Source organism: Dendrobates tinctorius, unplaced genomic scaffold (genome assembly GCF_039654945.1).
Source record: "Dendrobates tinctorius isolate UK_male_01 unplaced genomic scaffold, ASM3965494v1 ptg000085l, whole genome shotgun sequence".
In the NCBI taxonomy this organism is placed as follows: Eukaryota; Metazoa; Chordata; class Amphibia; order Anura; family Dendrobatidae; genus Dendrobates; species Dendrobates tinctorius.
Window position 1 is genome coordinate 3,983,081 of NW_027361753.1, and position 23,338 is coordinate 4,006,418.

At 42.6% G+C, this 23,338-nt stretch overlaps 1 protein-coding gene across 3 annotated transcripts in view; it reads left to right on the top strand.

Moving 5' to 3' along the window:
• The window catches only part of MAPK4 (mitogen-activated protein kinase 4), a 109,963-nt gene that overhangs the window by 45,186 nt on the left and 41,439 nt on the right, over positions 1-23,338 (top strand). For 2 of the 3 annotated variants that reach the window (XM_073584784.1, XM_073584786.1), the window contains exon 2: positions 17,686-18,912. In XM_073584784.1, the coding sequence (XP_073440885.1) occupies positions 18,367-18,912 (546 nt within the window). In that variant the 5' untranslated portion in view covers positions 17,686-18,366. Of the gene's footprint in view, positions 1-8,245; positions 8,360-17,685; positions 18,913-23,338 lie in introns of those variants that run through there. The other variant, XM_073584785.1, reaches the window with a different exon arrangement.

The following is a 23,338-nucleotide window of genomic DNA, read 5'->3' on the forward strand; positions in this document are numbered from 1 at the left end:
GTAGTTATATTCTTGTACATTGGAGCAGTATTATAATAGTTATATTCCTGTACATAGGAGCAGTATTATAGTAGTTATATTCTTGTACATGGGGCAGTATTATAGTAGTTATATTCTTGTACATAGGGAGCAGTATTATAGTAGTTATATTCTTGTACATAGGAGCAGTATTATAGTAGTTATATTCTTGTACATAGGGGCAGTATTATAGTAGTTATATTCTTTTACATAGGGGCAGTATTATAGTAGTTATATATATTCCTGTACATAGGGGCGGTATTATATTAGCTTTGAAGCTGGGCTTGTTTTTCAATTAACATTGAGTAGCCTGTTATTAGTCACTTTCCAGATTGGTTTGTATTTTTCTTACATTGTGGGCTGAGGTTATGCAGTAAATAAGCCTTTATCACTTGTGCAATGTTACATGGAGCGACATGTGCTTTAGCACAGCACAGGACACCAGACTGCGGCACAATTACATCGCCTGAAGGGGATGGGAAGGAACATTCATAGCATTTGCTGTTTTACTGTTGAGCTACATAAAACTTTCATCAAATTGGACCCTTGAGTTAGAGAAAATTGCCCTAGAGAAAAACATAGTGGAAATATAAATTCTTCAGCTTCCTAATATCATATTCATTCATTTCCGCAGATGTATTTGATAAATGTGACATCTAGGTGGAATTTCAATTATACTGTACATTTCCATAAAACTGCTTTTCTAGAATATTTATTGTGACCTTACAGACGTGTCAGGTTTGTTGATGAGGATACAATGAATTCTGATATTTTGGGGCCTATGGCTCTAAGTTGAGCATTTGCAAATAGTCACATCATGTTTTACACACACATATGGTTATTTAATGCGTCCTTAATAAAAAGCGCTTCTAGAATTCTTGGATAAGATTATGCCCAAGCGACATGAATTAATCCACAACACGTTCTGTCCTGTCCACTAAGTTTGACACAAGCTGTTTTAGGAGTGGCACTGACCAGATGGCACTTGTGTCAGCAGGCTCAGGGCCGTTCATGGTGGAAGACGTGACACTCAACAGAACAGCGCGTCACACAGTCTCTTTTTCGAGTGATATTCACCTTGTTTGGTCCTTATTTCTCTTTTTTTCTTCAGGCACAATCAAAGTTGTGCAGATTCTGTAATTTTGTCTTAGGCCCATCCGTCGAATTCTGAAAAAAACGGATCCGGCAGCATCTCCACCCCAAACTATCTTAATTTATAATTATTTAATAAATAAAAATATCTTTTTTACTAAAAATCTTTATTGTCTTTCATTTATTTAATGATAAGGTACAAAACTTTGGTTAATAGAAGAAAATTCATGGTTTAAAAAAACGGATCCATCGAAAAACGGAAGAAACGGTTGAAAATAATGATGAGATGGATCCGTTTTTTTTTATGGATCCGCTAATCTGATCCGTTGAAAAAACAAATCCGTCGCATCAGTTTTTCCAACGAGCCAACGGATTGTGACTGACGGCAAAAAACTGATGTGTGAAAGGGGCCACACGTTGCGGATTGCTGTGCGGATCCGCAGCGGATTTGGCCCTGCAGATCTGCTGCAGATCCGCAAGAGAATACAGTACAATGATATCTTATGGGAAAAAAAAACTGCTGTGCAAATGTTGCGGAAAAATCAACGCGGAAATGCAGCCGTTTATTTTCTGCAGCGTGTCAATTCTTTGTGCGGACTCCGCAGCGTTTTTACACCTTTTCCATTATAGGAATCCGCTGGTGTAAAAATGCAGGAGAAAGCCGCACAAAAACCACAGAAAATCCACAGGTAAAACGCGCGGCTTTTTACCTGCAGATTCTGCCAAAAATAAGAGATTCTGCGCGGAAAATTCCGCGCACGAATCTGCAACGTGTGCACATACCCTTACGGCTCCAGAACACCTCTCTCCTGGTCATCTTGTGTTCCATTTAATTTGATGAGACATGTGTCGCAGAGTCTTGTCTGTGCCCAACTGCACTTTTGGAATGATACCCACTGCCTTACATTGGTCATGGCTCACATCTCCGCGCCAACATTTTGTAAACATTATTGCAGGGTTCCGAGGCTGAAAGCAACCTGTCCTTTGGACAACGAAGGCTATCACTCTTCCCAGAGAGAATAAACTCCATAGTATATCACAACAGCAATAAAACAGTAAACCAGCAGCAAAAAAAGTCATAAACCAAAACATATCACAAAGCATAGACATAAAGTAAAAACATCCCCTTCTTTTTCGACAACTCAAAATTAGGAGTTATTGGCCGCTCCTTTCGACATCATACTCCACGGATATGGGTGGGATTGGCCAATGTTATTCTAATCTCTATCCCCCCGATAGATTATTTTGGGAAAAAGAAGGATCGGTATATTGGAATTCCAATGACCGATCTTCTGTTCCAGGAGATAACCGGAGTAGGTCCGGATGACCGTTCCTGAGTTCCTGAGGGAATTGAGAGAGATAGCTGTTGGCCAACGATCATTTGGCTCTTTCTGATGTGTAAGGTGGGTCTCCTAAACAGCACCCTTCGTTAAGGGGGAAAGCAACATAGCATACCACAAGAAAGCAGCCAGGATGCTAATAAATACTGCTATAATAAAAAGACATAATGAACAAAGCTGCATAAAGTTATAAAAAATCCTCTCTAGATACATTTTTGCTTTGCAAAACACTAAGAATTCCTAAGCGTCTTTATTGTCAATGCATTGTCTCTTTAGCCTCCTGTGGAGATGACCTCCTAAGCCTCTCACTTTCTCAGCCCGTAGATTAAAAAAACAACATCAATTTCCTGATTGCTCGGTCCGTTCCTTCAAATAACCAACACTGCCGCCTAATCCCATCGGCTGTGCGTCAGACCTGTTAAGAAAATAGGTATTTGCCCATGTTCTTCCCTAAATAAAGCTTTGGCATTTATATTATAGGGTGCTCGATGCCTAGAGGGTATCGGCGATATGTAGACGACGTATTCAATGACTAATCCATCCCGAGAGTGACAGCCATATAGGAGACGACGCCGTGTCCCATCCCAATAGCTGCCTCGCATTGAGGATTATGGGATTATGCTGGATATTGTATATTCCTGAGCAAAGTCCTGGAATTTCTTGATGGGATTTGGGCTCTTTACACACATAGTTTCGCAGGGTCAGCCATGTGTGATGAGGTCACTGTCCTATTCCTGCACCGGGGTCACTGAAATCAGCACTCGTGGACGCAACACAAACATAACTTTTGCATATATAAACTTTACGATCCCATCTATCAAATTGTAAAAACATGGGTCTTCTCAATCACTGACTTGTCTGCTGATGGGCGGATTGATCTAAGGCGTTTTTCAAGAATAGGTGATAACGGAATGGAAAAAATGAAAAAAAAAAATACTATTGACATAAAAAACAATAATTTCCTGATGTCACATTCCTTTAAAACTGTTATCCATTTTAATTGGTGGGATTTCAGCGATCATCTATGGAAAAAACCTGGTTGAAATGATCACTTTTCCTGCAGCGCCTCCACAGTAGAAATGAAGCATTACACAGCTCCCTCTGTAATCAGTGATTTGTTAATGCCATGCAGGCACATGCCAGGTCCTCCAAAGAAAGAGAGACCTTTTTTGTAGCTTATTTTCTCTCCTACCAATCATTGATACCCTTGAAAGAAAAGGGGTTGTCCGCTTTTAGGGACAATTTTTTATTTTTTTTTACTTTTATGTACTTTGTGCTAAAAATAATTTTTGCATTTGGGTTTCATTAAAATCGTTGCGTGTTTTGGCTTTTGCAGGCTTTTTGTTTTCCTACATATTCAACTTTCATGTGGTCTGTGGACATAAATCAGCTGAGAGCAGGTCAGAAAAGACAGATAAAAAAAGTTGTAACCGCTCAGAAGGTGCTCACTGATAGATACTCAGTTAACTCTTCCTGCAGCCAGCAATTGACAATGAAACACAAAGGCTATAGCAGGCAAATGTTGCAAAATTTGTAAAGAAATATGAATTCAAAAATTATTTTTTTAACCCACAAGAACATGCAGTTAAAGAAAAACTGCTATCAAACTTTTTATCCTCTTAATAAACTGTGTACTTACAATTGCTCATTTTGCCTTTCTACCCAGATAATTTTTCTCTTTTCCATTAGGTCTGTGACCTCACATGATTAAAAACTGACTAGCTGAATGCTTCTAAGCTCTATGTAAAAACAGGAGGTCTCTTTACCCTGCATGAGTCATCATTATAACTACAATCCTACATCACTTACCTTATGAAACAAGAAAGATAGATAAAAGCAAGGGGGGGGCAGTAGCAGTTGGGTCAGGAGTTGAAGAGGAGGTGGAGCTGGGCTGCCAGAGACTTTTCAGTAATGTAGACTTGTAGTTCTAATGATGACTCATGCAGGAAAAAAAGACTGCCTGTTTATACATAGAGCTTAGAAGGAGTCAGCTAGTCAGTCTGATGTCATAGACCTAATGGAAAAGAGAAGAATTAGCTGGGCAGAAAGGCAAAATGAGCAATTGTAAGTGCACAGTGCTGTATAATATGATGACTGCAGTAGAAAAAAAACTTTAAGTTTTTGCTTAAACTTTGCTTCTTGAACAAGTCAGAAATAACATTAAATTCCCTGACGTTTTAGTACATTCAAATTGCCTCCTCACGTGCTCAGTGGCAGGAATATAATGTGCAGCCATCTCTGCGAAAGCATGAAAGCTTTTACAGATGCGTAATTCTTTTAAGTATTGATCGCTCTTTAGATCTGTGAGATGCCTTAAAAAACAAATGTCTCATAGGAGTCAAAAAAGAGATATCATCACTCGGTACAATACTATATAGTCTCTGGCTTTACCTTTGAACACATATTCATGTAATATATATATATATATATATATATATATATATATATATATATCATCAAAAATTCCGGTAATTGTTCTCTATTTCCAAATTCTGCTGATTGTTATTGGAATCAGTCAAAACTTTTTTAATAGACAAATCCTTATAGGGGTTGTCCTATACACAACATATAACACCTGTCTTGTACTATCGCTTTGGGTCTATTGCTGGGACCTCCATTACTCCTGATCACAAAGTCCCCCAAGTGAATGAATCTCTACTGAGCATGTGCGACCATTGCTCCATTCTGTACAGGACTGGTGGTCCCACATGCTCACTTCTACTTTATTTATAGTGGAGGATCCTTATTTTCGGGATCAGTGGTGGTCTCATCAGCCAGCCCCCCAGGTGATCATACATTTATCCTCTATCCTGAGGAGCTCAAGGTGGCCATTGCACCCAGTAAGAAGCCACTCATTGCCTGCAGGGGGCATATTCTGTCTGAGCCAGAAGAAAAAAAAAAAAGAGTCTCCTAGCTCTCACTTCCAACTCAGATAGAACACAACCACTGCGGCCAATCAGTGGCTGCAGCAGTCCTCTGATGACCCTCCTCTTGGAAGAGGAAATCAGGAGACCAGTAATGAAAACCTGTAACAGTACAGTCATGGCCAAAAGTTTTGAGAATGACACAAATATTCATTTTTACAAAGTCTACTGCTTCATTTTTTCTAATGGCAATTTGCATATACTCCAGAATGTTATAAAGAGTGATCAGCTTAACAGCAATTACTTGCAAAGTCAATATTTGCCTAGAAAATGAACTTTATCCCCCAAAACACATTTCAACATCATTGCAGCCCTGCCTTAAAAGGACCAGCTAACATCGTTTCAGTGATTGCTCCATTAACACAGGTGTGGGTGTTGATGAGGACAGGGCTGGAGATCAATCTGTCATGATTAAGTAAGAATGACACCACTGGACACTTTAAAAGGAGGCTGGTGCTTGGCATCATTGTTTCTCTCTGTTAACCATGGTTATCTCTAAAGAAACACGTGCAGTCATCATTGCACTGCACAAAAATGGCCTAACAGGGAAGAGTATCACAGCTAGAAAGATTGCACCTCAGTCAACATCATCAAGAACTTCAAGGAGAGAGGTTCCCTTGTTGCCAAAAGGGCTCCAGGGCGCCCAAGAAAGACCAGCAAGCGCCAGGACCATCTCTTAAAAGTGTTTCAGCTGCAGGATCGGTCTACCAGCAGTGCAGAGCTTGCTCAGGAATGGCAGCAGGCAGGTGTGAGTGCATTTGCACGCACTGTGAGGCGGAGACTCTTGGAGCAAGGCCTGGTCTCAAGGAGGGCAGCAAAGAAGCCACTTCTCTCCAGGAAAAACATCATGGACAGACTGATATCCTGCAGGAGGTACAGGGAGTGGACTGCTGAGGACTGGGGTAAAGTCATTTTCTCTGATGAATCCCCTTTTCGATTGTTTGGGACATCTGGAAAACGGCTTATTCGGAGAAGACCAGGTGAGCGCTACCACCAGTCTTGTCTCATGCCAACTGTCAAGCATCCTGAAACCATTCATGTGTGGGGTGGCTTCTCAGCCAAGGGAATGGGCTCTCTCTCAGTCTTGCCTAAAAACACAGCCATGAATAAAGAATGGTACCAGAATGTCCTCCAAGAGCAACTTCTCCCAACCATCCAAGAGCAGTTTGGCGATCAACAATGCCTTTTTCAACATGATGGAGCACCTTGCCATAAAGCAAAGGTGATAACTAAATGGCTCAGGGAACAAAACATAGAGATTTTGGGACCATGGCCTGGAAACTCCCCAGATCTTAATCCCATTGAGAACTTGTGGTCAATCATCAAGAGACGGGTGGACAAACAAAAACCTTCAAATTCAGTCAAAATAAAAGCATTGATTTTGCAAGAATGGACTGCTATCAGTTAGGATTTGACCCAGAAGTTGATTGAGAGCATGCCAGGGAGAATTGCTGAGGTCCTGAAGAAGAAGGGTCAACACTGCAAATATTGACTTGCTGCATTAACTCATTCTAACTGTCAATATAACCTTTTGCTACTCATAATATGATTGCAATTATATTTCTGTATGTGATAAAAACATCTGACAAACACATGTAAAAACCAGAGGGCAGCAGATCATGTGAAAATATAATATTTGTGTCATTCTCAAAACTTTTGGCCATGACTGTACAAGGGGTGAAGAGTGACCAGTAGGTGAGTATAATGTCTTTTTTTTAGTAAAAAGTAGTGGACAATCCCTTTAAGTCTCCTTATTTAAAGAGACTTTGTCATCAGAAAGTTACCTATTATTTAAATCAGGTTTTTGTGCTAAGTTTATTTTTTTATTGTTTGACAGCAATTTTATTTTTACATGTCACAATCTGCATTAAAAATTATCAAAAAAAACTTTGCAATTTACACACTGACCACTGGGGTTTTTTTCAGACTTAAAGTTCCTGTTGTTTCAGGAAATTCACATGCACATTAGCCACAATAGTCTGATCCCGACCATATCTTTAGTATTGAAGCCTCTAATGAGCGTGTGCAATGATGATTGTGAAGGGAGGGGGAGGAGGTGGGTTGTGACATCACCTATTGTGAATGTTGGATGCTGTGCTATCTACTGTAGACAGAGGTGTTATCAGTCATTGTACAGGAGGAGGAGGTGAGCTGTGACATCCCCTATTGTGAATGTTGGATTCTGTGTTATCTACTGTATATAGAGGTGTTATCAGTCATTGTACAGGAGGGGGAGGAGGTGAGCTGTGACATCTCCTATTGTGAATAGTGGATTATGTGTTATCAGCTGTGTATACAGGTGTAATCAGTCATTGTACAGGAGGAGGTGAGTTGTGATACCACCTACTGTGATTGGTGGATTCTGTGTTGTCAGCTGTATATAGCGGTGTTACCTATAATTGTAATCCTGTCTCTGAGGATAAGGAGCCTGCTGAGGTGAGGTGTTTGCAAGATTAATAGTGTATTTATTTTTTAAATTAATAATATGAAAAAATACCATTGACAATTTTTTTTTAAATGCATGTTACACAAAACCTGCTTTAATCCATAGGCCATTTTCTGATTTCACTCCCTTTAAAAATCAAATTTTCACTCATTGACACCAAGCAGAAACTTTAAAATGGTAATAAATAAAACATGTTAGAAAGTTGTAGAATTTTTCATTAAGTGATTGAGCTTTATCGCAAACGCTCTTTATCTGTGAATGAACACTCTGTCTCCGGATGTTTTCTGATGTGTGGTCCTGCTAATCCTCCCCACCCCTCCATGTGTGATTCTGTTCCTCTGTTCCTCTGGGACTTGGCTTGCATTTGTGATGAGCCTTGTGCATGTGCCTGCCAGGCACGCCTCGGCCTCATTTCTCGGGCTGGTTCCAATCCAGTGAACGTCCCAGCCTCACTGCCCAGTGTATTCTGACTGGTGCCTGGAGAACATCTCCACAATGAACCTCAGAGGGACGATGCTACAGCGACACCCAGGATCCAGGTACAGGGAAGAGAAAAGTTATCTGTAGTGGAGGTGTCAGGAATACTGTAATAACTCCACACACAGTGTATTGTTCCCTCTTTGAGCAACAGTATTCATCTGTACATAACAACCTCCCATCATCCTGTATTATACCCCAGAGCTGCACTCACTATTCCGCTGGTGCAGTCACTGTGTACATACATTACATTACTGATCCTGAGTTACATCCTGTATTATACTCCAGAGCTGCACTCACTATTCTGCTGGTGCAGTAACTGTGTACATACATTACATTACTGCTCCTGAGTTACCTCCTGTATTATACTCCAGAGCTGCACTCACTATTCTGCTGGTGCAGTCACTGTGTACATACAATACATTACTGATCCTGAGTTACATCCTGTATTATACCCCAGAGCTGCGCTCACTATTCTGCTGGTGCAGTCTCTGTGTACATACATTACTGGCCCTGAGTTACATCCTGTATTATACTCCAGAGCTGCACTCACTATTCTGCTGGTGCAGTCACTGTGTACATACATTACATTACTGGTCCTGAGTTACATCCTGTATTATACTCCAGAGCTGCGCTCACTATTCTGCTGGTGCAGTCTCTGTGTACATACATTACTGGCCCTGAGTTACATCCTGTATTATACTCCAGAGCTGCACTCACTATTCTGCTGGTGCAGTCACTGTGTACATACATTACATTACTGGTCCTGAGTTACATCCTGTATTATACCCCAGAGCTGCGCTCACTATTCTGCTGGTGCAGTCTCTTTGTACATACATTACTGATCCTGAGTTACATCCTGTATTATACCCCAGAGCTGCGCTCACTATTCTGCTGGTGCAGTCTCTGTGTACATACATTACTGTACTGGCCCTGAGATACATCCTATATTACACTCCAGAGCTGCACTCACTATTCTGCAGGTGGAGTCACTGCACATGCATACTGCTCACCTCTCACAGTGTGTTGTGTCATAGACATACAAGAAGAGCGCTGCAGCTGCCTCTCCCCCCTGCCCCCTTTATCCTGGCTTGTAAACTATTTGGTAGCTGAGAATAGTGATCATTTCTAATGAGCCTACAGTAATGGTCACTGCGGGCTGCAGGAAGGTAATTCACATTGTCACATGTGCGACAACAACACACAATAACAGTAATAGGTCACAACGGTAAAAAAAAAAATTAAAAATGTCTTTTTTTTTCAAATCTGTGACAATGTGTATTCTTCTCTTTTAATCTTTAACACGTCTCCACATAAAAATGTTATTTTCCAGCTATTGAGACAAGTAAACCGAGCCCTGACCTGCCGTACAGCGCCGTCAATAAAACAATTCATACACTGACCTGAGCGAGCAGGTTCCAGGGAACGCAGGCGGTAATCTCCAATAAAAAAGGGATAATCTGTGGAATCTATCGCCTTCTCCGCTCCATTAGGCAAGCTGGCGACATGGCGATGGTGATATATGACCCTCTGGAAAGGAGATTTACAAGCTGATTCTTCAAGAAATTCTTGGAATTAGACGTCAAAGAGAAATTCATAGATATAGCATAGCTGCTCTGATCGCAGCAGGTTAACCCCTTAGATGCTGCTGTAAGTTATAGCAGTGGCATTTAAACGGTAAGAAGAAAAAATATATATATATACAGTAAATGTAACGATATATATTATCACCACCACACTTTTCCCAGAATGTTATTAAAATCTAAAAGCTTTACATCGTCGCTTGTGTAACTGTCCAAACTATTAAAATATTATAATATTTAGCCTATTTAATGAACACACCAAAAAAGAGAAAAAATGGCAGAACCCCTGTTGTTTTGGTCACTTCAGCTCCATAAAAAAAATGAAAGAAATAAAGAGATCAGAAATTCATATGGATCCCATCATGGAAATCGTAAAATCTCCAGCTAATATCACAAAAATTAAGCTCTCGTACAACTCTATTGACCAAAAAGTAAGGTCTAAGGGGTAACGTTTCTCCTCGTGGAGAGTGGCATGCCAAGCCTGGCATGTCAGAGGAGGAGACTTCTAAGCCATGCAAGGACTTTTTTACTTTTAGGATTGCTGTTTCCAATAGGTGACACTAGAGTTTTAATCCTCTTCCTTTCTGAAGAGACAATTTGCAGATCAAAAAATAAAAAAGTTATACAGTTGTGGCCAAAAGTATTGACACCCCTGCAATTCTGTCAGATAATACTCAGCCTCTTCCTGAAAATGATTGCGAACACAAATTCTTTGGTATTATCTTCATTTAATTTGTCTTAAATGAAAAAACACAAAAGAGAATGAAGCAAAAAAGCAAAACATTGATCATTTCACACAAAACTCCAAAACTGGGCCAGACAAAAGTATTGGCACCCTCAGCCTAATACTTGGTTGCACAACCTTTAGCCAAAATAACTGCGACCAGCCGCTTCCGGTAACCATCAATGAGTTTCTTACAATGCTCTGCTGGAATTTTAGACCGTTCTTCTTTGGCAAACTGCTCCAGGTCCCTGATATTTGAAGGGTGCCTTCTCCAAACTGCCATTTTTAGATCTCTCCACAGGTGTTCTATGGGATTCAGGTCTGGACTCATTGCTGGCCATCTTAGAAGTCTCCAGTGCTTTCTTTCAAACCATTTTCTAGTGCTTTTTGAAGTGTGTTTTGGGTCATTGTTCTGCTGGAAGACCCATGACCTCTGAGGGAGACCCAGCTTTCTCACACTGGGCCCTACATTATGCTGCAAAATTTGTTGGTAGTCTTCTGACTTCATAATGCCATGCACACGGTCAAGCAATCCAGTGCCAGAGGCAGCAAAGCAACCCCAAAACATCAGGGAACTTCCGCCATGTTTGACTGTAGGGACCGTGTTCTTTTCTTTGAATGCCTCTTTTTTTCTCCTGTAAACTCTATGTTGATGCTTTTGCCCAAAAAGCTCTACTTTTGTCTCATCTGACCAGAGAACATTCTTCCAAAATGTTTTAGGCTTTTTCAGGTAAGTTTTGGCAAACTCCAGCCTGGCTTTTTTATGTCTCGGGGTAAGAAGTGGGGTCTTCCTGGGTCTCCTACCATACAGTCCCTTTTCATTCAGATGCCGACGGATAGTATGGGTTGACACTGTTGCACCCTCGGACTGCAGGGCAGCTTGAACTTGTTTGGATGTTAGTCGAGGTTCTTTATCCAACATCCGCACAATCTTGCGTTGAAATCTCTTGTCAATTTTTCTTTTCCGGCCACATCTAGGGAGGTTAGCCACAGTGCCATGGGCTTTAAACTTCTTGATGACACTGCGCACGGTAGACACAGGAACATTCAGGTCTTTGGAGATGGACTTGTAGCCTTGAGACTGCTCATGCTTCCTCACAATTTGGTTTCTCAAGTCCTCAGACAGTTCTTTGGTCTTCTTTCTTTTCTCCATGCTCAATGTGGTACACACAAGGACACAGGACAGAGGTTGAGTCAACTTTAATCCATGTTAACTGGCTGCAAGTGTGATTTAGTTATTGCCAACACCTGTTAGGTGCCACAGGTAAGTTACAGGTGCTGTTAATTACACAAATTAGAGAAGCATCACATGATTTTTTGAACAGTGCCAATACTTTTGTCCACCCTCTTTTTTATGTTTGGTGTGGAATTATATCCAATTTGGCTTTAGGACAATTCTTTTTGTGTTTTTTAATTTGAGACAAATTAAATGAAGATAATAATACCAAAGAATTTGTGTTTGCAATCATTTTCAGGAAGAAACTGAGTATTATCTGACAGAATTGCAGGGGTGTCAATACTTTTGGCCACAACTGTAGCTATTGGAAGTCCATGAGGAGAAATCAAAGGCCAAGAAGGACCTCCATAGACCTGGTGTCGGTTAGCTGAAGGAACACAAAGATTTTGCCGACATCATCAACACGTATATCAATTTTTTTAGGGGAAATTCCTAGTGGGAAGGGTGACTATAACAGAAAGGCCTCTTTATTGCAGATTTATATAAACCATAAATCTTTTGGTCATAGGAGACCTCTGAGAATATCAAGACTGTAGGAAGGTCTGCATCTGGAGAGCCGGTATAGGAACTGTAATCATACATAGAACGCGCAAGACTTGCAACATGCATTATTTCAAAGGAAGAATCGTGTTTATATGGTCGTGATCGTCACAAGTAACTTAGCAGTAATCAATAGTACAAGCGAATATAAGAAACTTTGTAATATATCTTATCATAGAGATATGCTCCTTTTTTCACTTTCTGAACTAAACAGTCCCTCTGGAAATCAGCTGCCTATTAAAGTCTATGGAGAGGGGAGATGCAGGGCCGGATTTAGAGAAAGTGGGGCCCTGGGCAAAAGTTGTTCGGCGCTGGTTTACAGGCTTCTTTAGACCTTCTCAGCGATCAGCAGTAGATCAATCTGTCCTGTTACAGTAAGTTATCAGCAGCATAGCTGTAGTTTACACCGGTGATGTGCTGCTGAGAACAATGATTTCTGTTCTGGCACAAACAATCCAATCACCAGATAAATGAGCACTGGCGACTTACAGACCAAGGTCAGAAAACAGAACACAAAAAATCACACAGGAGCAAGGTGACAGAGACCGGGCCTAGCTGAATCTGATAACTGGCAGCAAGAGTCATTCTATAGAGAAGGGAGCCCGCCTATGGCTCCCAGTAGAGGAGTAATTACCGTCCAGCTTACTGCAGCCAAACACAGGTGTATGCATGGGAAGAACAAGTCTCAGGAATCTGAACGCTAAATGCACACACGCTGTCGGCATCCATCAGTGACAACAGCATTAGTGCGGCGCCACCAACGACCAGAAGAGGGTCATTTATACGGGTAACGAGTTCAAACAGGTGCCATTAATACAGGTAATGAGTGCAGAGTAGGAGGCTTCTTAGGCTACTTTCACACATCCGTTTTTTTAAATCCGGCACGATGCGGAGAAAATTGTGAAAACCAGATCCGGAATTGGATACGTTTTTTTCACATAGAATGTAATGATCGCCGCATCGTGCCGGATGGACATGCGGCGCCTCCGGGTTTTGCCGGATACGGCAAACATGCGCCGTCCGGCGTCTGCAAAAAACATTGGCTGCAACTTTTTTTGCAGCGACGGACCGGCTTTTTCAACAGCGCATGCCCGGGCACTGTGAGCTTTAACCCCACAAGTGCCCGGCGCGCATCTCTCTCTCTCTCCCCCTCCCCTTCTCTCTCCCTCTCTCTCTCTCTCTCTCCATACACTCTATACCTTTCTTTGGCTGGCTCTCTCGTCCCCCGCTGTCTCTCTGGCTGCTCTCTCGTCCCCCGCTCTCTCTTTGGCTGCTCTTTCGTCCCCCGCTCTCTCTTTGGCTGCTCTCTCGTCCCCCACTGTCTCTCTGGCTGCTCTCTCTTCCCCCGCTCTCTCTTTGGCTGCTCTCTTGTCCCCCGCTCTCTCTTTGGCTGCTCTCTCATCCCCCGCTGTCTCTCTGGCTGCTCTCTAGTCCCCCGCTCTCTTTGGCTGCTTTCTCGTCCCCCGCTGTCTCTCTGGCTGCTCTCTCGTCTCTCTATCTCTCTCCGGCTGGCTCTCTCGTTCCCCGCTGTCTCTCTGGCTGCTCTCTCGTCCCCCGCTCTCTCTTTGGCTGCTCTCTCGTCCCCCGCTCTCTCTTTGGCTGCTCTCTCGTTCCCCGCTGTCTCTCTGGCTGCTCTCTCGTCCCCCGCTCTCTTTGGCTGCTCTCTCGTTCCCCGCTGTCTCTCTGGCTGCTCTCTCGTCTCCCGATCTCTCTCCGGCTGTCTCTCTCGTCCCCCTCTGCTGCGGCTCCTTTAAATGTCCTCCAAGCCGCATTATCCGGTGTCACCGCTGCAGGGCGGATCCGGCGGCCCGACTTTTCGCCGCATTCCGCTGGACCCCTGACACCGGATGTGTGAAAGAGGCCTTAAAGAAAAAGTAACAGCTCTGTGAGAGACAGAATTCTTGCTGGTTGGTCGGTGATCAAATACTTATTTCATGCAATAAAATGCCATACAATGTGATTTTCTGGTTTTTATTTTCAGATTCTGTCTCTCACAGGTGAAGTGTACCTACGATAACAATTACAGACCTCTCCATTCTTTGTTGGTTTGAAAACTTGCAGAATTGGCAGTGTATCAAATATTTATTTTCCCCACTGTATATAGGAATAAACAAAGCACATACATATACACAGCCATACTTGTATACACAGAGCACATACATTCACAGACTGTCTTTTTCTGAACTCTTAATCGTTGATTTATGCCCACAGACCACATCAAAGTTGAATGTGCAGGGAAACAAAGATTCATGAAGACCTGAGTTGCTCACGTCAGTCTTGGTGACTTAGGGGTGTTGGAGTCAGACGCTCTTGATTCGTGAAGAGACTCCGGGAACTGGAGTGAGATTTCTGGTTTACAGAATGCCACAACTCGTCATGAATTAGATGAGCTTTGGTTTCCCTCCACCGCCTTAGGCTTCTCCTATTTTGTTGGAGTTGGAAGAAATTGTTGTGAAAGTTGCAAAATTTTAGCACAACTCCGAGTTCCGACAATTTTGCGACTTTTCAAACCTTCTATACCAGCATGAAAGCTACGATGAATCGGGGCCAAGAAGCCTCTATATATAATTGCCTTAAATTGTCGGTCATCCACTTCGGTCTGGATGTCCCCGAACCCCACAATCCACCGCGCTGCACCGGAAGTACGTCGACCGCCATTTTGGAACACCCAAGTGATGCCGCTCAGATCTAGGACGCAGCTGCGATCAGGAGGCTGTGAAAGGGGATATAACGAGGGGGGGGGGGTAAAAAGAGGGGAGTAATGAGAGGGATGCCGCTGCCGGACCCCCGCCAGGATCCACCGTCTGACTACACGCGCCAGATCCCGCCGCTGCCTGCCCACCCACCTCCGTGCAGTCACAGCCGGCAGGAAAGACCGCAACGTAAGGCCTGTGCTGGAGATTGGGTGCGGCCACCCTCTGGTGGCGCCGCACACCATCTCCAGAACAGGCCGCAAAACACCATCTTTCCTGCCGGTTGTGACTGCACGGAAGTCGGTGGGCCGCCACAAAGCTGCCCCTATCGTGATGTTACTGCCCACCCGATGCGATAGCATCGGCCACACATCTAGTTTTTAATACAAAATTTTGTTTTATCTCTAAATACATGCATGTAAAATGTATTGAAAAAAGGGTAAAAAAAAATTGCAAAAGAGGTGAAGTGTTGAAAATAACGGTATTTCGCCATTTTTTTTGTTAGGGGAGGGGGTGTTTTTACGTTGCTCATTGTATGTTAATACCAAACTTATATAGCTTTTTTGTTATTTTAGTGATTTAAAGGGAATGTGTTATCAGGTTTTTGCTGCCTAATCTGAGAGCAGCATAATGTAGAGACAGATTATGACTCAAGCGATGTGTCACTTACTGGGCTGCTTCCTGTAGTTTGGGTAAAATCACAGTTTTATCGGCAGGAGATTATCATTAAAGGACTAGTAAACCTACTGCCAGGTAGTCCTCCATATTCATGAGCTGTGTATAACCCCACCCCCACCACTGATTGGCAGCTTTCTCCATTCACTGCACATAGGCAGAAATCTGCCAATCTGTGGTGTGGGCGGGGTTATACACAGTTCAACATTTAGAGCCCTGCTAGATCTGTAGCAGAAAAAACAGAGATTTTATCAAAATGACAGCAAGCAGCCCAGTAAGTGACACATTGCTGGATTCGGGGTCTCTGACCCTAAATCATGCTGCTCTCACATAGGATAACAAAGACCTGGTGACAGATTCCCTTTAAAATACACCGAAATGTGGTTTTTGTTGCCATTTTCCTAGACCTGTAACTTTCTTATTTTGCCTTTTTCCTTCAATGGCTTGTTTTTTTACATACTACGCCCTAGATTTATTACTATTATTTTGGAGCATATACAACATTTTGATCATTATGAATTGCGTTTTCTGGGAGAGATGTGATTACCAAAGGAGCAATTTGGGGGTTTCCATTCCTTTTTTTTCCTGTGATGTTCAACTTTCAGGTTAAATACTGTAATCTAATACTTTGATAAACTGAACTTTTGCAGAAGCAGCATACTAAATATATATATATATATATTTTTTTTTTTAATTAATTTACTTTTCTATGGGGAAAGGGGAATATTTCAAACTTTTTTTTCAGAATTTTAAAAACATTTTTTTCTTGTATTTTTCACTTTATTATTTTTATTTTTAGTCCCCATTGGGGACCTGAACATGTATGTAGTATAGAGTCCAAATTATGATCTCAAATGAAGTCCAGTTTCAGGCTGAGCTTCACAGGAGTGCCAAGATGGCAGCAAGGGGGGCAGCAGATTGCTATGGCAATTACATCGACACCTAGTGACCATGTTGTGGGGGTCAATGGATGGGACATTGGGGACAGAATGAACGCTCCACAAGCATTATGTCACTTAAATGCTGCTGTCAGAGATTAACGGCGTCATTTAAGTCGTTAAACACCAGAGAGAGGTGCTAGGTCCTATTACTCTGTTGTTGCAGGCAGAATAATGCACCTGTATAACTCACGTGCCCGTACATATGAGCCATGATGTAATAGTACATCATAAAGTGGGAAGGGGTTAATAATGATATCCTTGGTGGTCTAGGATTGTTGATGGGCTAGATAGCCAGATATCTGGTGGCTTAGGACAGTGAAAGAGATAATGCCAATATATAAGTAGTGATCTACAGTGGTGAAGAGGTTAATGGTATTTTCCCTGGTGGTCTAGGGTATTATAGAGGCTAGCCTTTCAGTTATTTTGTTTTTCCTCTTTAAACCATGATCAGACAGAGGGGGTAGCTTTATGTCTTCCGTGGGCACGAAGCGGCTTCAGTAATGTAATGGGAGTGTAAGGAGGAACGGGGCAATTTTTCTCAATCTAAACTACATATGGATGACCAATAAAAGACCCGGTGGTCTTTTTTTTTCTGACTTGTACCCACCATAGACCAGTATTGCTACTTAGATGGACTTTCCAATTTTGCATGGCAATATTGTGCATGTACATTTCCTTTGGCGTCCCAATAGAGAGTCCACAAAAGTCATTGGATATATTGACGACATTCCTAAACTACAATGCTACTGGTAAACTTTTTCAACTTTTGGCACTTGCTGTTTTTTTTTTGTCCTATTGTAAGCCTTTACAACCTATAGAATTCTTGTACTAGAAAAAAATGTAGCAACGTAGGTGAGCAGGGCTAATGAATTACCAAAGGTCAGGCTCCGACACTTTGCGGTAGATTTCATGTCAACCTTCACACAGTAAGAATTAACATAAACCACCGCCATTTATTGTCCTATCAATTCAATCATTCTCGTTCTTGCTTTCAGAGAGAATGATAAAGAGACAGAACTCAAGGCTGGATGCAGATCACAATGCAAGTGTCTCGCAGAGCTCCGGTCTTGTACCAGGATCAAAGATCACTTGCTAGAATGAGCGCCGAGGAATGACGATTCCATCGGAAAAGTGTACGGTTCTACAGCTGTGACGAAGAAGGCTCGGGTCGCTCGCTGCTGACTTGTCTTTACCCACAGGATGAGATTAAGAGAAGAAGAATAAGCTTATTCATTATCACCAGGCTGTGACAAGCATGGGGATAACGGGAATGATTTCTTTCGAGGTTTGATGCTACAGGTCTGGTGGACAATCAGCAGAAGCTTGGAAACTAACATCTCTCGAAGCCAGTGGAATGAAAGGCTGCACCACTCAATATTACGTCACAGTCACTTAACAAGACGAGGATAAAACCAGCAACCTGCTATGTAAAGCTCGTCCGCAGAACATAAAGTTTAGATGGAAAGATCTGCTGTTGGAATTTCAAAAATATCCAAACCCAATTTTCCAATTCTTGCTCGTTGAGGTTCCTTTATTATTAGTCATTTTTACCATTTTTCTTTTTTGTTTGCAAATGACAACTCTGTTTAGTTTCTTTCCGGCAACTTTCTACTTTGCCTATTTTTTTTCAAAAACTCCTTCCATAATTAAAAAAAAACAAAACAATTTTCATTGCCATGGCAGAGAAGTGTGATTTTATTGCTAACGTGTACGGCTATGATTTGGGTGGGCACTTTGTGGATTTTAAGCCGTTGGGTTTTGGAGCCAATGGTCTTGTTCTTTCTGCCATTGACAGCAAAAATTCTCGAAAAGTGGCGGTAAAGAAGATTACTATTAGTGATTGTCGGAGTATGAAACACGCCTTACGGGAGATTAAGATCATCCGACGTCTTAACCATGATAATATTGTGAAGGTTCATGCTGTGCTGGGACCCAGGGGTACTGACCTCCAAGGGGACATTTTTCGGTACAATGTGGTTTACATTGTCCAAGAGCACATGGAGACCGATCTTTCTCGGCTGTTGGAACAAGGGCCGCTTACTGAGGACCACGCCAAGCTTTTCATTTACCAGCTTCTTCGCGGTTTGAAGTACATCCATTCAGCCAATGTGCTCCACAGGGATCTGAAACCAGCCAATATCTTCATTAGTACAGAGGATCTCGTTCTCAAGATTGGAGACTTTGGGTTGGCTCGTATTGTGGATCAGCATTACTCACATAAGGTAAATTATTAGCTGTTCTTTAACTTGACATATATTAATGTAATATGCCAGTCAGTGTTACACTCTCAGGTAAGTTGTTATGCCTTGTCTTGTTAAGCCAACAACTGCCATGAAAACCCATCAGCACCCTATGACCATGTTGATGGTGAAACTGACGGAACCCCTTCTTTCTTTCTAACCGCTTGGATGTCACTGTCTCAGTTGACTGCAGCGTCTAAGGGGTGAATGGTCATGATTGGCGTTTTCTCCGATCCTGGCCATTGCAATAAAATTGACAAACTTTTCTTTAATGTGTTTCTGCACCCTTATTTATATGCTGAGATGAGTGATCTTGCTAAAAATGAGATACAAGCAGAGTCTGAGACATACATTACTTCCTAAATATAAAAGTACAAGATGTGCAGAGTTCATATATGTACCTTATGCATACAGTGCAGTATGTCAAAATGTACAATCCTTCATAAAACTTTGAAACAGAAGAGACAAAAAAATATTAATGTTCTTGTAATAATTAGGTGCAGGGGTTCATAGTAAAAAAGAATTACTTCTCTCATCTGTTTAGTAAAAAAAAAAAATAAATGTGACAGTTGAAAAACATTCTGTATCTGCTATTTGTCAAAAATATGAGGGGCCCCAAGCCATTTTTTTAAATGATATATTTAAATAATTAAAAAATACCAGCCTTGATAACCAGCCTTGCTAAAGCTGACAGCTGAGGGTTGCAGCTCGCAGCTGTGAGTTTTGCCTGGCTGGTTATCAAAAATACAGGGGAACCCCACATCATTTTTTTAATTTATTATTTCTTTATAGCACAGGTGGTGGCTGATGAACATTCCCATCAGCCGCCTGCTCTCGCTATTAACAGTTGAATACAACTCTCAATATTGTTCCCTTCTAGTGCTGGTCGCAGCGCAAGCATGGGAGAATGATGAAAAGGGTCTAGAAACAGTGCCGGGAAACAGTGCTGATTCCCAGGCATCGGTACGTGTCAAGCTAATGACACACAGATGCCAGATGCCATCCATGTGTCATAATAATAATTATAATAATAATAATTTTATTTCTATAGCGCCGACATATTCCGCAGCACTTTACATTTCTGAGGGGATTTGTACAGACGATAGACATTACAGCATAACAATAATCACATAGGTCATAACAGATACCAAGAGGAATGAGGGCCCTGCTCGCAAGCTTACAATCTATGAGTAAAAAAGGGGAGACCCGAAAGGTGGGTGGTAACAGTTGCCTTCATTATTCGGACCAGCCATAATGTTTAGTGTGTAACAGTACAGACACAGAGGGCTGATAGATGCATAAAGCATGTGGCAACATGATGCGGGGAACCAGGATATAGTAAAACTTTTGGCTGTGCCACACAGGGATAGATTAGGTTAATGTGTTGAGGTGGTAGGCCAGTCTGAATAAGTGCGTTTTTAGGGCACGCTTAAAATTGTAGGGATTCGGGACTAATCGTATTGACCTGGGAAGTGCATTCCAAAGAATTGGCGCAGCACATGTATAGTCTTGGAGACGGGAGTGAGAGGTTCTGATTATTGAGGATGCTAACCTCAGGTCACCAGCAAAACGGAGGGCACCGGTAGGGTGGTAGACTGAGACGAGGGAGGAGATGTAGGGTGGTGCTGAGCCATGGAGGGCTTTGTGGGTGAGGGTAATAAGTTTGTACTGGATTCTGGAGTGGATGGGTAGCCAGTGTAAGGACTGGCACAAGGTAGAGGCATCGGTGTAACGATTGACGAGGAATATGATCCTGGCTGCAGCATTCAATACAGATTGGAGGGCAGATTGGAGGGGGGAGAGTCATCAGTGTGCATGCTTTGCAGCCCGTGCTACTGTTAAAAAACGGACATGTCAGCGTGTTTTGCCCGCGAACAGACGAACCGTGGAAACGTACTGATGTGTGCATAGACCCATTCACTTGCATGAGTCTATGTGTGTAAGTGTCTCCGGTACGTGTGAAAAGTGTCACCACACGTACCGAAGACACGGAAGTGTGATGAGGCCTTAGACAGTTTTTATTTCTGCTCCGAGACTTCAGGCTGCCCCTAAATATTGCACCTAGAGTTAAGAATCTAGAAGACATATAAAAAAATGGAATTGAAAAACACCTTGAATGTACAGAAATTTCTGTTATGGTCACAGCACTTGGTAGGAGGCATCACCCTCGTCATCGCCACCTCGTGGTGTCATTGTCTATGGACTCCCATTCATGATCTTAGACCTTTAAAGGAGTACTGTGACTTTAAGGAGGATGTCAGAAACACCGCACTGAACTTGCTCACTAAGCCAGTGCGCGTGTCCTGAGTAAAGCGAACTGTGCTCAAAGATACCTGTGGAGCGGGCAGCAGCCGAGTAGATGGGTACTTCAGAGCCGCAGGACCTGAAGCACGTGACTGCTAGGGGCGTGGCCTAAACTCCAGAGAACTAGAAGCTGCAAGAGAACTCCTAGCAGGGTAACTGCGAGACAAAGTTACCAAGGGGCATAGACAGGGAGGATAGTCAGGATGTAGCCAATGAGTCACACACAGAGATAGCTGCAAGATACAAGAGGGGCGAGCAGAGAGCAGTCAGATCACAGGCAATGAGTCATACACAGGGAGGGTAGCGCAGTACAGAATCAACAGGCAAACTCACAACGGGAAACAGAACCGGGTCAGAACCATATAAACAAGCTATAACAACGAACAGGCACAGGCACACAGAGGTCAGCACACTAGGCCAAAGGCAAAAGTATAACTGGCAGGGATTGGAGCTTCCCAGGGGTTTAAGAAGCTCTCCCAGAACCAGAAAGAGGCCACAATCATTAGGCTGGGTTCACACGTAATGGAACTCTTGCGGAAATTACCGCAAGAATTCCGGAATTCCATTCCGCAGGAAAATCGTATTTTAAATTCCCGTGATTTTCCCGCGGAAAAACTAGAATTTTGCAAGCGTAATTAGCTTGCAGAATTGCTAGCGTTTTCCAAGCGATCTGTAGCATCGCTTGGAGAACTGATTGACAGGTTGGTCACACTCGTCAAACATAGTGTTTGACGAGTGTGACCAACTTTTTACTATTGAGGCGGCCTATGCATCAATAGTAAAAGATAGGATGTAAAAAATAATAAAAAAAAAGAATATAGTTTATTCTCACCTTCCGACGTCCCGCGCAGCCTTCCCGCCTGTCTCCACGCTCCCAGTAGTCCTTTGTGCGAATTACCGCGATGACGTCCGTTCTCGCAGGATCGCAACGTCTCACGGTCATTCGCGATGACGTCGCGCGAATGACCGCGAGACTTTGCAATCCTGCAAGAACGGACGTCATCACTCGCAAAGGCTTACTGGGACCGGGAGCGTGGAGAGAGGCAGGAAGGCTGCGCGGGACGCCGGAAGGTGAGAATAACAATATTTTTTATTTTAAATTCTATTTTTTACAGGGATATGGTACCCAAAGCCTGGAGGACAGTCTCCTCTCCTCCGGACCGTGGGTACCATCCGCAAATGTTCTGCTTTCTTTTTGCATGGTGTGCACAGCCACATGAGGGAAGTAAGCGGAACAATGTATTCCTATGGGTGCGGGATCGCCGCGATTCCGCGAAATTAATGAGCATGCTGCGTTTTTTACCGCGAAGCGAATCCGCCGCGGTAAAAACCGCAGCATTAGCACAGCATTGCGGAATCCCATAGGAATGCATGGGATGCTTATTTTTCGCATTTTCGTGGCAAAATCGCTCGGTTAAAACCGCCGCGGAAACACGAAAAAAATGCCACGTGTGAACTCAGCCTTAACCCGAGGTGTGCAGGTCAAAACTGCACTGAGCTCCAGACATTAAACCCTGACGTGCAGCTCAAAAACCTGCACTGGGATCATGACAGAGGATTTGTAGATAACAATGCACATCTGTCACAAGAATTCACCTGTATGATTCCTGTTATTGCAGAATGTACTTTCATCTGATCTCAGCTGGTTCCTTCTACAAAAAAGACACAGCTGATGAGCACTTGGCGAGTTCAGGGCATCATGTGACCAGAGCCATAGAAGGTGCGCCACGAAACTCGGGTTACATTTTCTAGCATCGTAACCTTTTTAAAGAGCCAGTAAATGTTTTATATCGTAATAATGTTTCCAAAAAAAGACCTGAGGATTTTATTGTCCCAGAAATGATTGAAATAATGAATTCTTAGCATGCACAATGTCTGACTCATCATGGACGGGTTTATTAAAATATGACCGTGTAGCATGTGATACTGGGGGTCCTCGGCTATAAAATAGTTAAACTCCTTTAGCATCTTCCCAACAAAAGACTTAATGGAAGGTTCTAAATCAGATGCGGATGTATGAGCTGAGTCCGTTCCATCCCGGAACTACTGTTTAACCATATAAATGCTGCTGCTGGCCATCTCTGCCCTTGACATTTAATTGGCG